The 15,366-nt window shown below is 29.0% G+C and overlaps 1 protein-coding gene and 2 pseudogenes across 1 annotated transcript; 2 read left to right on the plus strand and 1 right to left on the minus strand.

Moving 5' to 3' along the window:
- The first annotated feature begins 3,942 nt into the window (after positions 1–3,942).
- On the plus strand, positions 3,943–5,836 carry LOC111292866 (alkane hydroxylase MAH1 pseudogene; annotated as a pseudogene).
- Positions 5,837–8,920: 3,084 nt separating this feature from the next.
- Positions 8,921–10,459, plus strand: LOC111293442 (alkane hydroxylase MAH1 pseudogene; annotated as a pseudogene).
- A 2,195-nt stretch (positions 10,460–12,654) lies between these two features.
- On the minus strand, positions 12,655–13,383 carry LOC111293443 (alkane hydroxylase MAH1-like). Its single transcript, XM_089766309.1, has one exon. The coding sequence runs from the start codon at positions 13,381–13,383 to the stop codon at positions 12,655–12,657; it is 729 nt and encodes a 242-aa protein (XP_089622435.1).
- Positions 13,384–15,366: the final 1,983 nt, after the last annotated feature.

The raw sequence follows: 15,366 nt of genomic DNA on the forward strand, positions 1-15,366 counted from the left end.
TGCTCAACTGGAATTATACATTCAATATAAAAACCACTTAAGTCTTTGTCACACTAACAAGAAAGAAAACTAGGATTAGGAGTTATTGGAAACATCAATTTTAGTATCCCAAAAGGATTATATCCATAACTTCCATAATTATCGTTAAAAATATTCATAATAATTAAATAAAAAATATGGGTTTTTTTTTTTTTTTTTAGGTTTTGAACTTGATCTCTTGATCCAAAGCAGAGAAATAATTTATTAATAAAGTTTGGATAGTGAATGTCTTCCTTTTTATTTATTTTTAATAATATTTTTATAATTTTTATTTTTTTAATTTTGGAATGGGAGCTAAAATAAGCAATAATCATAGCATAATAAAAAGAGAAAAGTAAAGCAAAAAATAAAATAAAAAATGCATGGGATGGGACCATTGAGTTCTTTTTTTTCTTTTTTTTTTTTTTTGCTTTATTTTATATAGTAATTTATAGGAACCAATTAGCTCTACTTTCGCCACTATTCGGCGGCGTTGTCTTTACGGAAAATACATCTCAAAATTTCATGATGATTCACCTACTCTGGATTTTCGTATAAAAATAATAATAATAACAATTGCTCCCCACTTGTTGCTCTCTCTCATGCACTTGGATCAAGAAGAAGGTTTCAATCAATACTTATTTAAAATTCAAAATAAAGCCTTATTATTAAAAAAAAAAGTGTAATGATATTTAATTCTCAATTATTTATGCAAAATTTTTATTTTGTATAGATATGATAATTTATATATTTGTATCACATAAATTATTAAAATTTATATATTTGTATCTTATTTTATATAAAAATTATATTTTATGTTGACATGAAAATATGCAATATATTTTTTTAATTTTAATAAAATTATATATAATTACGATTAAAATTTTAAGTCGTATTATTTTTATATTATTTTTGTATTGTATTATCATGTTTATTTTAGATTGACAGATCTAATTTTATAAATTATTTTTATTAAGTAAATTATTAAAATTTATGTATTCATATTATATTTGATACGAAAATTACTTATCATAATTTGTTTCGATATAAAAATATACAATATATTTTTTTGATTTTATTAAATTTATATATACTTATTACTAAAATTTTAAGTCATATCACATTTGTATCATATTTTCATGTTGTACTCATATTGTGTCATTATATTATATTTTAGATTATCAAGTCTAATTTTATATGTTGTTTGGATTAAAATATTTTAAAACTAGCTTTAATCCAACTTTTAGTAGTGTTTTTTAGACAATTAATCAATATTAGTACATTATCTATGCACTTGATAAATTATTAATAATCAATGTAATTATTAGATTTGAATTGGGCTTTCCATCCAAAATGACCCAAATGCCTTTTTATGGGCCAGATGGTCCAAATGTCTGAACCAGAAAATTTTGAGGATCCAATCATTGGGCGGTTGGGCTCCAAGTGATGGTCAAAGATGGGCTCATTAGCTCAACCAATGTAAAATATCTTTAATGTTTTATTTTTTTTATGGTACATATCATTTACATTTTTATAATTATTAATAATGGTCTAAATGTAGGACTTGATTTAATTATGTAATATATAGTTATTTAGGGAATTCTTGATCATCCTGTTAGCAGCAGTGTATTGCTAGCAACTGCCAAGCTCACATTGTTCCAGGGCTGTTTTACCTAGGGGTGTTTATAATTTAATTTTAATCAAATTAATTGATCAAACTTATTTAATTTGGTTAATCGGTTAACTACCGAATTAATTTCAATTGATTAACAAAAATAATTTTATAAAAATTTTGATTTTCGATTAATTTTGTTCGAAAATCGAATTAATCAAATTAACAATAATTTTAATTAAAATATAATATAATTCAAATATCAAATGAAAAATATATGAAATGGATCACTTAATTTCATAATTTGTTAGAATTTTTAATATAATATTTTAGTATTTGAATATTTTATTGAAAAATTTTATTTAGTTTGTTTAAAATATGAAAAATTAAGTGTTTAAAATATAATTTAATTTAAATGCATATATTATTCGGTTAATCCAAAAAATTAATTGAACTGATAGAATTAAATTCTATCAGTTAATTTTTGAAATTCATAAATTCGATTCGATTAACAAAAATAAAATAATATAATTCGATTAATTCAGTTTTGAATAATTCATTTTGAAATTAACTGAACTTATAGAATAAACACCCTTGATTTTACCTATCATTTATTCAGATTCTATCGCATTCATTTCCTTTACATGTCGACGTTTCTAGCTTTATCGAGTGCTCTTTTACCTATAACTCCAGCTTGAATTTCATCGATCTCGATAGCACTCCAGCTAGCCATTGAATCAAGATATATTGAAGCTATTTTATTGACAGCAGTTCATGCGATACTATTGGATTATGGAACAATGGCTATCCAAGATGAGATTCCATGACATAATGCTTACTTGACAGGTTTTAGCATATTTGGTGGCATGGCTTTTTTCCTTTCTATTCTGGAAACAATACCTCTTTCTTAATAAGCAGTGTTTCAATAATCTATCATGATTTATGGGTTCTAAAACTTTTGGAATCAATTACTGTATTCATGTTTTAGACTATCTTTATAATCCATAATTTGGTGGTTGTCTCACTTACATGGAGCAATTATGGATCCTCTAGGGATGACTGTGATCATTGCTTTGAAGAATTTTTATGTTGAATTTGTTCTTGCTTTTGCTCATGAAAACATTCATTAACTAAAGTTGTGGTGAGAGTGCTTTCACTTATTTGTATTTAGATTTTAATCTTTACATGACTATATAACTAATTTGTCAATTTTCCCATGAATCATTTTTCCATTTATCCTTTTCTCTTTCCCCATTTGGGTAATGATCTTTCATTTCTTATATATGTGAATCCTTTGTTTTTTTAGTTACATTTGGCTTAGATTGGGATTATTTCATTCTATAGCATCTGAAAGTTGCCTTTAAATTTCAGATTCTAACTTGATTTGACTCTTTGTCACTGGCTGTCTATGGCAATTGGCAAGGGAAACTATAGAAATTTTTTAATTTCTGTTCAAAAACTGTAAAAATTAGTATAATTTCTTAGGAATGTGAAAAAAGAATGGAAATAGTACTAATTATTTTCCATCACTGATAAACAAAGTTTACATAGGAAGAAAATTGAATCAATATTCAAATATATCTTTCTAGAAGGAAGGAAAACAAATTTTTTCTGTTTGTTGATCAATCTTTTCATTTTCTTTTTTATATGAATCATGCTCTAATAGATTCCATATTACATATTAGGATTATTTATTTATTATTTTTTACTTTATCTTTTACACAAAAGGATTTCCATAGAGCAACTTGAATTATATACTTTAGTTGATAATCTTTTTAAAGTAAATATATACATATATATATATATATGCTTTTTTTTAGGTGATGAGAGTGGAATCTTTTTATTTGAAAAGTATGATGTTAGTTGGCCCTTGCATCATGCAAAAGATTTTAACTATTTGATAGCATAAAAATTTTGACAAAAGAAAAAATCACAATTTATAATAAATCCAAGTGCTTGTAAATTTATATAATAAATTTGATAATTTATGCATCCATATCGTATTTATTTTATGTCAAATACATATAAAATATTAAATTTATTAAATCATAATTTCTAGTAACACGACAAATACGAATCGTATTATTTTAGTTTTGCCAAAATTATATTTAAAATAATCATGTCACTAAAATTTTAAATTTTGTTATTTTAAAAATTATAAGGTCTACTATGTAGAATGGTGATAATCCTGTCACTGTTGAAAATATTAATTGTAGCAACCAAAACTAGGGGCAGGTTCATATATATAATTAACGAGTGAAAACATTTAATTAGTGTTAAAGGAATTGTTTCATTTATGTCAGCATGACAACTCCACGGAGATAATAAAATCCAAATCATTAAGTCAAAGCCACAAAACAATCAAGCTAAATTTTGATCCTATCCTTGAATTAATGTTCCTACTGGCTCTATAAAGAGCAGCATTGAAAGGGTTGGAAGATAAACCAAAAGCATTCTCTTTCAGAAAGCTCCAATGGCAGCTGAGATTGTTGTAGCAGTTTTCATCAGTCTCTTTGTTCTCTTTCTTAGCCATTGGTATAGAAACAGAAACTCGCTGGTCACAAATTGGCCTATTGTTGGGATGATACCAGGGCTTCTTAGGAACTCATGGCGAATTTTTGATTACTTCTCCTTTGATGTTCTGAGGCGGTGTGGGGGTACTTTTGAGTTCAAAGGGCCTTTGTTTCCTAGCTTGGATTTTCTTCTCACAAGCGATCCGAATAATATAAACCACATAATGTCCAAGAACTTTGTTAACTATGAGAAGGGTTCGGAGTTCAGGGAAATTTTTGAGCCTTTTGGGGAAGGAATATTCACCTTGGACTCCGATAGATGGAAAACACAAAGGAAGGTAATGCAAACATTGATGAGAAACAACAAGTTTACAATATTTCGAGATAAAGTGGTGTGGAAAAAGCTGGAGAAAGGTCTAATTCCAATCTTTGAGCATGCTGCAACACTGGGAACTGAGGTAAATCTTGAAGATGTATTTCAGCGGTTTGACTATGACAACATGAGCCTGTTTGCTTTAGGCTTCGATCCCGACTCTCTCAATGTTGAATTTCCAGCTATTCCTAGCAAAGAGGCCTTTGCTGATATAGAAGAGGCCTTGCTGTTCAGGCATTTCTGGCCTAAAATGGTTTGGAAGTTCCAAAATTGGCTTCAAATTGGAGAGGAGAAAAAGTTGATCGAAGGAACAAAGATCCTTGATCAATTTGTTTACAATTGCATCTCATCAAGGAGAGAAAAGTTCAGCAAAAACAAGGAACTGCAGGCAGAGGAAGATGAATATGACTTACTGACATCTTTTCTGGTTGAAGACCAAGGAGAATCAGGTGCCTTTGAGCAATCTGATAAGGTCATCAGAGACACTGCTGTCAATCTCATGTTGGCTGGGATAGACAGTGTAAGTGGTGGCCTGTCTTGGTTTTTCTGGATTGTCGCAACAAATCCATCTGTTGAAGCCAAGATTGTTGAAGAAATCAAAAGAAATTCTTCAATCTGCAAAGACAAGAACATGATATATTTATCCGAGGAAGAGCTTAACAGATTCATATACTTGCATGCAGTTTTCTGTGAAACATTAAGGCTATATCCACCAATACCTGCTAATCACAAAACAGTAGTTCAATCTGACATCCTTCCCAGTGGCCATCGAGTCCAAGCAGGATCAAGAATCTTGATTTCAATCTATTCAATGGGAAGAATGGAGCAAATATGGGGTAAAGACTGTCTAGAATTCAAGCCAGAAAGGTGGATTTCAGAGAAAGGAAACATTGTTTATGTACCATCCTACAAATACCCAGCATTTAATTCTGGGCCAAGGACTTGTTTAGGTAAAGACATGAGCTTTTTGCAGATGAAGACTGTGGCAATTGCTCTGCTTAAGAATTACAAAGTTGAAATGGTTCAAGGCCATGTTGTTGTCCCAAGAGAGTCCATTACACTCCACATGAAAAATGGGCTGAAGGTCAGAATCAAGAAAAGACATGTTTGATATATTGGAGATCATCAGTTGGATCTGAAACCCTTGTCTAGTTCAAGCTGTTCACAATATTGTATCGTATAATTAAGTAGCCTCATGCAGCTACATATCTATGGTTTTATGTTATGCTATATATTTGTGTGGTTAATTAAACTATGAATGAAAATTATGGCCATCTTGAGAATAAAGTATATATTTGAAAGAAAAAAAAAACATTTAAATTTAATTAGTCTATGATTCATATTACAAGTTTAATTTCAAAATTTTTTATTTATTTTCAGTCATTTGTTATGATGCTATTTAATTTATTAAATTTCATATAGCTTGCCAATTATGAATATCTAAGCTTTGGCTCGTGGCTCATATATTGTTACACAAGAAATTACATTGAAATTAAAAAATAAATAAATTAATTAAATTTACTAATGTCTCTAATTTTCTTCATGCATCAAGCGAATGATATATCAAGTATCAAAGAATTGAAATTTTTCTAAAAATTAAAATCTTTTTGAAAAAAAATGATAAATTATATCGAATGCGACCGATCGCAATGTAAGACAATATAAGAAATAAAAAACTACAACGACAATGTATCAAAAACGAACTTCATTTAAAAGTTAATTGAGCATTTAATGTTAAAAAAAATTTAGACTCAATTTTTTAAGCCAAATAAAAAGATCCTTCACAGATACGAGTAATATTAGGTTCAGTGATCAAGTTAGGTGGGGAAGAAATCAAATCTTCCTAGGTATATTGTGCTTAATTAGAGGCAAGAAAGATTCTGGAAAATGATTAGACCCTGTTGGCTCTATAAAAGATAAGCTTGGGAAATCATGGAAGATCATAACCAAAACTAACAAAAACCTGTTTGGAAAAGCCCCAAAAATGGCTGTAGACATGCTTTTAGCAATTCTCTTCATTTTTTTTTTTCTGTTTCTTGGCCATTGGTCATTAAGTGGCCTGTTGTTGGTATGTTAACAGAACTTCTTGCCAATTCAGATTGAATTTTTTATTTTTATCTGATATTCTTGTTCATTTCCATGGAGGCACTTTCAAGTTCAAGGAACCCTTGTTTCCTGGCATGGACTTTGTTGTCATTAGCAATCCATTGAATGTCAACCACTTGTTGTACAGAAACTATGAGAACCATGAGAAATTATGGTTCGCATGGACTTCGTTGTCATTAGCAATCCATTGAATGTCAACTACTTGTTGTACAGAAACTATGAGAACCATGAGAAATTAAGGTTCAGTGTTCAGGGATTGCTAATGACAACAAAGTCTATGCTAGGAAAAGACAAAGTAAAGTTTTGCAGTCATTCACCAAGAATAACAATAAGTATATATGCATTATTTTCCGATCAAAATTTCAGGCAAATGCTGAATAAAGGTCTAATCCTGATCCTCGAGCATGTGATGGGACTTAGAAAGATTCCATGGTGACAATCTCTCTACTCTTAATTTTAATCCAACTTTTACAATAACAACAACAACAAACTAAATGTTATATATCATAATTTTGAAATTGACTGTATGTAAGGTAAAAATAATAATAAATTTTAATCCAATGATTAAATTATAAGATAAGAAAATAAATTTAATTTTAATCATTATATGAACAAGTTTTTCATCATTATCTCTTTTCATCCTTCCCATTGAAGAAAGTTAATTGACAGACTTAGGTACAGGAAGAGCATTAACAACCATTGGTGAGAAAAAGACTAGCAACTAAACCACTTAAAATCTAGCATGAAATCAAGGAAAGAAGGATAGATTGTTGATTTTGTGCGAACATCTCTTAGTTTACTACAACTTGGGCCAAAATTAAAGGGATTAGTTGCTAAGATGAAGGAAGCAACCGTTGGAAGAGCCTTGTACAAATGGAAGAAGCTGCCAATTGACAAAGGACACACACCTTAGACGCATCACACTTCAGCTCCAACTGCTCATTCTTCTATTTTCAATATGAGAAACTATTCCTATCAATCTCTTATGCTGTCAATTCAGCTCCAACTGCTCATTCTTTTATTTTCAATATAAAAAATTATTCCTATCAATCTCTTATGCTGTCAATAGATTATGCTTGTAAAATTAAAAATTTATATTAATAATGTATCATAAACACTCTTTCAATATTTCTTAATTTTTTATAAACTAGTTCTATTTTCAATGATAAACTTGTCTAATTTAGTGATTTATGTAAACTATTGAACACTTGATCGATCAACATTTGTTTTTTAGCAACCTTAGATTAATTTTTTCGATATTTTTTAATGCATTATTGGTTCATTTATATATTATAGGAGGCAAGTAAATGTCTACAATCTCCTACTTTATGTCTATATGGATAAAGTCTAACTCAAAATTTAATTATTTCACCTAAGAAAGATTCCACATTGTATCATATGATATGTATTCACTAACTAATTTTTTTTCTTTTTTATGCATTTACATGAATAATGCTATTTTGATCCTCATCCTGCCATAATTATATAAGTTTTGGCTCAATATTCTTCTATTTTACCCACATAATAATTTCGTTCTTAATTGGTTTAAAAATGGTATTGTGTCATCAAATTGATTGATTTACAACTTGATAAGGTTAAAAATGAAAAGAATCTTTACTGGCAGGTTTGCCTGCTCCTTAGTAATAAAAAAGAAAAATAAATAAAAGATGCCATTTTGTAACAAATAATAATAACAATTGCAATTCATGATGAAAGAACCTAGTTGAAAACTAAATTTCCTATCTCTTTACAAGAATATATTATCATGGAAGATAAAATATAAGTTTAGGTTTAGTTAGACAAGTGGAAAATTTTAGAGTTGATAATCCGTGTATTTGTGTTTGTCTATTTTGTGTCATAGTCATGTAAAATATAAAAATTATCGTGTTATAGTTAGTGTGGACGTATCAAATATAAAATATGTTTTTTTTATTTTTGTCAAATTCATTATAATTTTTATTAAAATTTTATATTTTTAAAATCATAATCAATTATTATATTTATATAATCAATTATTGAATCATAATCAAGTTACAATCATTGAACGATCAACTAATAAATTAATAACATAATTAAACAATCAAACCCACATTGGGACTTGAATCTAGAACTTCAAGATTGTATGACCTCGTATTTTTATTAAAGTTTTAAATTGTATGGCTTTATTTTTTTATAATCTTGTTTTAAATGTAAAAATAAATAAATAAAGCAAAGATCTTGTTGGCTATATAAAGAAGCAGCATGCAAATCTTGAAAGAACATCCCAAAAAAAACCTTTTGAGAAAGCTCCAATATTAGCAAGAAATGATGCTCATAGCAATTATCTTCATTGTCTTAACTCTTTTCCTCGGCCATCTCGGCCATCATTGGTCTAGAAACAGGAATTCCCTGGTAACAAATTGGCCTGTACTTGGAATGCTTCCAGGGCTATTTTGTAACTTGGATCGAATTTTTGATTTTTTCACCCATGATATTCTCGATTTGTGTGGGGGAACATTCAAGTTCAAGGGACCTTGGTTTCCTAGCTTGGATTTTGTTCTCACTAGCAATCCCATGAATGTCAATTACATATTGTCCAAAAATTTTCTCAACTACGAAAAGGGTTCAGAGTTCAGGGAAATTTTTAAGCCCTTTGGGGATGGAATTGTCACTTCAGATTCTGATTCATGGAAAAGCCAGAGGAAGAGTTTGCATTCAATAATGCTGAAGAACAACAAGTTTGTAAACTACCAAGACATAGTCTTCAGGCAGGTGCTGGAGAAAGGTCTAATCCCTGTTCTTGAACATATAGTGCAACAGGGAACTGAGATGGATCTTGAAGATGTTCTTCAACGGTTCGACTATGACAATATTTGCCTGTTGGCTTTGGGATTTGACTCTAAAGCTCTGTCTGTTTCATTCCCTGAAGTTCCAAGCAAGGCGGCATTCAATGATATAGAGGATAGTTTGATGTGCAGGTATTTGATGCCTGTAATCATCTGGAAGCTGCAAAGATGGCTGCAAATAGGTGAGGAAAAAAGGCTGAGTAAAGCTATGAAAATAGCTGATCATTTTCTTTACGACTGCATTTCCTCGAAACGAGAAAAGCTGAGAAGCAGAAACAGAGTTGAGGAAGATGAATTCGACTTGTTGACAGCTTTGTTGGTCGAACAAGAAGGAGAAATTTTGACTGTTTCTGGAAAAATATCCGATAAGTTTCTAAGAGACACTGCATTCAATTTCATGGCAGCTGGGAAAGACACTATCAGCGCATGCCTGTCTTGGTTTTTCTGGCTTATTGCAACAAATCCATCTGTAGAAACCAAGATTTTACAAGAGATCAAAGCCAATTCTCCAACAAGTAAAGACAGGAACATGATTCTGTTTTTCACCGGGGAAGAACTTAATCAATTCACTTACCTACATGCAGCCTTGTGCGAGACATTAAGACTTTATCCACCAGTACCTATCAATCATAAAAACTCAATCCAACCAGATGTTCTTCCCAGTGGTGAACATGTTGATGGAAACACGAGGATCTTGGTTTCTTTCTATTCCATGGGAAGGAATGAAGAAATCTGGGGTAAAGATTGTTTAGAATTCAAACCAGAAAGGTGGATTTCGGAGAATGGAGACATATTGCATGTGCCAACGTACAAATTTTCTGCATTTAGTGCAGGGCCAAGGACTTGTTTAGGCAAGGATATGAGTTTCAAACAGATGAAGTTAGTGACAATCAATGTACTGTGGAATTATCAGGTTGAACTGGTCGAAGGGCAGCCTATTGCGCCAAGCAAATCCATCACACTTCACATTGAAAATGGTTTGAAGGTTAGAATCAAGAAAAGAGATATCTGATTGGAATATCTTTTATCCAAAAGTATCATTACAAATGCTTGGTTTGAATATTGTTCATGAAGATAATATAAAGTTGTTAGACACTGCACTGTTTGTAACCAAAATATGAATGAAAATAAAATGCTATCTCAAGAATAATGTATCTATTTGCAAATTTTGTTACTTACCTCATTATTGGTTTTTGTTTGTAATCTACCCCTTAACATTATCTCATTATTTTTCATTATTAAACCAGGGTATGACATCAAAATGAATAAGAAAATTAATTATTTGGGGCTTTTCTTTATCCTGCTGCCAAGAGTTGACATTTAAATCTGTTATAAGAGCTTGGGTATTAGTGGTAAATGATTCATCTATGTCAACCTTTTTTTTTTTTTAATTTGGACTTGCTTCATCCATCTATTAATGTAGGTATTACCATTATATAATAAATTTCAGGAGCTTGGGTTTTTTTTATAAGAAATTTATAACCTAAAATAAATAATAAATAATAATAAAAAAAAGACAGATTAAGTACTTGCAATGAGCAAAAAGCCAAAAACCAACAAATCTTGGATTTAAAACAACGGTATATATGAATGAAAACATAGTTGTTTCTAGATCTAAAACCAAGTGAGATTATTTTTCAAAAAGTTGTTTGAAATCAAACTAAATAGTGACCTTTATATATAAAGAGTTCATGATCTTTAATGGCCTTTTGCACCTGAATTATTAGTCTGATCTTTCATACCCTATTATCAATTCAAGTTGGAAGGTAGCTAGGATTCATGGCACTAAGAAAAATGATCAAGCATTTACTCCCAAAGTACTTTTGTAGAGTTTTACCAAATCAACTTGTCTAACTCTTCTTTTTTTTTTTTTTACATGCGATATTGAGCCGTATGATGTGAGATCGCCCTTACCCATCCTATAAATCTCATTCCTATCTATTCCAAAATTCAAACTCAAAAATTTTCTATATAGAGTTGAAGATGTTGAGAATCACCATAGTTTTAATATCATTTGTTAAAAAATTAACAAATTTGCATAATATTTACGTATAAAATAATAAGTTCAAATCAAGAATAAAAATACTTTAATACCACTTGTTAAGCTAAATAGACTCTATTTAATTAAACCAACGGAAGCATAATCAAACATAAAAAAATAATAATTTAATGTTATTCGATCCAACCGACCTACGTTTATGGAAGAAAAATAAAATTCATTAGTTGTAGAGAATTACATCAAAGCAAATCATATCAATCACTCAATAATCAATATCCATAAAATTCTCTTAATCTCTTCTAATTTTGTGAAATATTTTCAACGCAAACAAATTTATACTATTATGCACCCATGCACCAAATATCATTTAGTCCACTATCTCCAATAGTCCTATAGATGTCTATCACATAAAACTTTATAATTCTCTTATATCTTTTTTTTATACCTAATCTTATAGAAATTTCACCAATTCATAAGCATATAAGCTTATCTATTAAGAATTTCTTTCTTTTTAAAAATTTTTTTTAACAAGTCAAACTTATCTATTAAGAATCATTTTTCTCTTAAATTTTTTTTTCTACAAGTCTTTTTATCCATTAAATAATAATTAATCAATCTCAAATAAATATATATGATTTAAGTTACTATTCTAAACAGTAAACTTTTTAAGTGATGAAGGGACAATGTCCCTTGACTGATCAATAGCTAGCAATCAATTCTGTCAACATTATTATATTCATTAATTCAGGTCATAAACACCATCAAAGCAACAGGTGATCTGTGTTTGAGTTACAATTATTGCATGATCAGCAATAATCAGAAATATATATATATATATATATATATATATATGCTAATTATTCCAGTTGATCAATATTATCGACCCCTCAAGCAGTACTCCTTTTCTTGATCCTAGTTTTTAAACCATTCTTCATATAAAGTACCATGGCATCGCTAGGGGAAACAATATCACCTTGCACCAACTCAATTTGATAACTTAGAAGTATAAAGATAGCAACCAACTTCATCTGAATGAAAGCTTATATTCTTACCTATACAACTTCTTGGCCCTGCATTAAATGCTGGGAATTTGTGAGAAGGTACATGTTTGATATCTCCTTTCTGATCTGAGATCCATCTCTCTGGTTTGAATTCCAAACAGTCTTCACCCCATATTTTTTCCATTCTCCCCATTGAATAGAAATTGGTCATGATACTTGTGTTCTGATGAGTCCGATAACTGCTTGGAAGGATGTCTGGTTGAATCGCAGTTTTGCTATTGAATGTATTGGCGGATAAAGCCTTAATGTTTCAGATAAGACAGCATCAAGGTAAACGAATTTATTCAACACTTCCTCACTAAAAAACATCATATCATTTCTTGATGGATCAGAATTGGCTCTTATCTCTTGTAGAATCTTGTTTTCTACTGATGGGTTCATTGCAATAAGCCAGAAAAACCAAGACATGCCTGCACTGATCGCGTCTTTCCCTGTTGCTATCACATTTATTGCAATGTCTCTTAGAAACTTGTCAGGTTTCCGACCAGCACCATTCAGTACTACACCTTTTTTGTCGATCATAAGAGCTGTAATGAAGTCAAATTGATCATCTTCCTGGGAGACTGATTCGCTTCTTGATTCTTCTCGTTTTAATGCAATGCAATGGTACAGGAAATCATCAATGGATTTTAAAGCTTTGCTCATCTTTTTCTCCTTTCCAATTTGAAGCCATCTTTGTAACTTCCAAAAGATCATAGGCACGTAATGCCTATATAACAACACATCCTCGGCTTCCCAGAAAGCAGATTTACTTGGAACTTCAGGCAATTCAATTGAAAGAGAATTCGGGTCAAAGCCTACCCCCAAGACACAAGCAATATCGTAGCTGAACCGCTGCTTTATATCTTGAAGGTCAACCTCAGTGCCAAGTTCCATGAAAAACTAGAGCACTTTGGTTAGACTTTTCTTTAGTTTTTGACACAAAATTTTATGCAAGAATAGGCCAAAGTGCCAAACCTATTGTTGTTCGTCATCAACAACATTTTCCTCCGTTGGCTTTTCCATGAATCGGAGTTTGAGTCGAATATTCCATCACCTAAACTATCGAAAAAGATTTCGTTGAAGTCGGACCCTTTCTCGTAGTTGTTGAAGTTTTTGCAGAGATTTGGTTTGATAAATAAATATATATTCTATATCATGAACTTGAATGAATTAAGTGTCATAAGTTAAGTAATACCTATTTGGTCATTAAAATTATTTAAAAATATAAAATAATCATAAAAATATAAAATTTAAAGTATTTATGTCTTTTAATTTTTTATATAATATATATTTAAAAAAACTATTTTTCCTAATATATATATATATATGTATATATGCATATACCTATGTATGTATACATTACTTCCTAATGATATTGTAGGAAGCCTAACTTTTTTTTTTTATTATTTTTCTTCCACCCACATAGTGGGTATACATATATATAACGATGAACAAAAATATTTAATTTATTTTTCATAGTGAATTTGGAATTTGATGTATATATATATAAAATAAATTTATCCTATATAATGAGCTCTTGATTGAATTTTGTGTCATTGGTCAAGTGAATAAAATTAGTTAAAAATAAAAAATAAAGTAATAACAAAAGTGTAAAATTAGAGTTTTTATGTCTTTCTACTTTTTTATATGATATATATTTTTAAAAATTACCATTTCTTCTTAAAATATTACCTATTTTTTCTATCTAATTTTTTGTCTTTCCTATCAAGCATACTATAAAAAATATTTTTTTTTATCTTTTCACTTTTACCTCCAAATTTTTTTTATCTATTTTACCTTTTTTTTAGGATTTTATCCAAAATAGGTTTTATTAAAAGCTCATCATTTTCTTTATAAAAATAAAAATAAAAAATGGATCCTAATTTAGTGAAAAATAAAAATTACAAGCTTTAAATTTAGGTTTTTTTTTTTTTTTCAATTTGAAAAAAAACAATATGACAAATGAGCAGGCCAGTTTAGATGTTAAAGCGAGACCATGTAAGCCCATTTAAAATGGGTCTGATCCAAAACTCTTTATTTTCAGACCCACTAGAAATTTTTATATAACAATTCTTTTGAAACTATTTTTTTGGCAAACACTTTCTTTTTAAATTTTTTTTATAGATTAATAAATTATTTCTTTTGAAAACCAGTAACTCATTAATAATTTTAAAAAATATTAAAATACTATGTTAGAAATAAATATGAATCCGAATATTATTTCAATTAATTTATATAATTATTTTTAAAATATAATATTTAATAAAAATTATTAAATATCATATTTTAAAAAATTAAAATTTATATTTAAATATTAATATTTTAATTATTTTTAAATTTATTTTATAATAATAAATTAAATCAGATCGAACCAAATTACGACAAAATTTTAGAAAGTTTAATTGAGTTTGACTAGACTTATCCGATCGGTTCATAAGCACCACTAATATTTTCATTTTATTTTTCTAGTTTACAGCACACACACATATCACAAGAATCATTAATAATTTTGAAACAAGGGGATTGTCAAAATTATAATTATGAAGTTATTGAGGATGGCAATAAGCCTCTTGTCACTACCATTATTTTTCTTGTAAAAAATTTTTTTTTTCCAAATTGACAGGCCATTTTCATGACCAATTAGTTTTTCCACTGTCTGAAATATTCTTTTCAGCCAAATTCCCAATCCTCATGTTCATGTAACCTGCTTCGATAGATCTAATCATTTAAAATATAATTCGATATTATAATATAAATATAATATAAAAATGATAAGATTTAAAATTATAATAATATTTATATATAAATTTAATAAACTAAAAAATATATATTTTATATTTTTATATTAATAAAAATTTTAATATATAATTTTTATAT

The sequence above is a fragment of the Durio zibethinus genome, chromosome 10 (genome assembly GCF_047325235.1).
Source record: "Durio zibethinus cultivar Kanyao isolate XHJ-2024 chromosome 10, ASM4732523v1, whole genome shotgun sequence".
In the NCBI taxonomy this organism is placed as follows: domain Eukaryota; kingdom Viridiplantae; phylum Streptophyta; class Magnoliopsida; order Malvales; family Malvaceae; genus Durio; species Durio zibethinus.

Coding starts and splice junctions, on each gene's coding strand:
- LOC111293443 (XM_089766309.1), bottom strand. CDS start 13,383: ATGGAACTTGGCACTGAGGTTGACCTTCAAGATATAAAGCAGCGGTTC.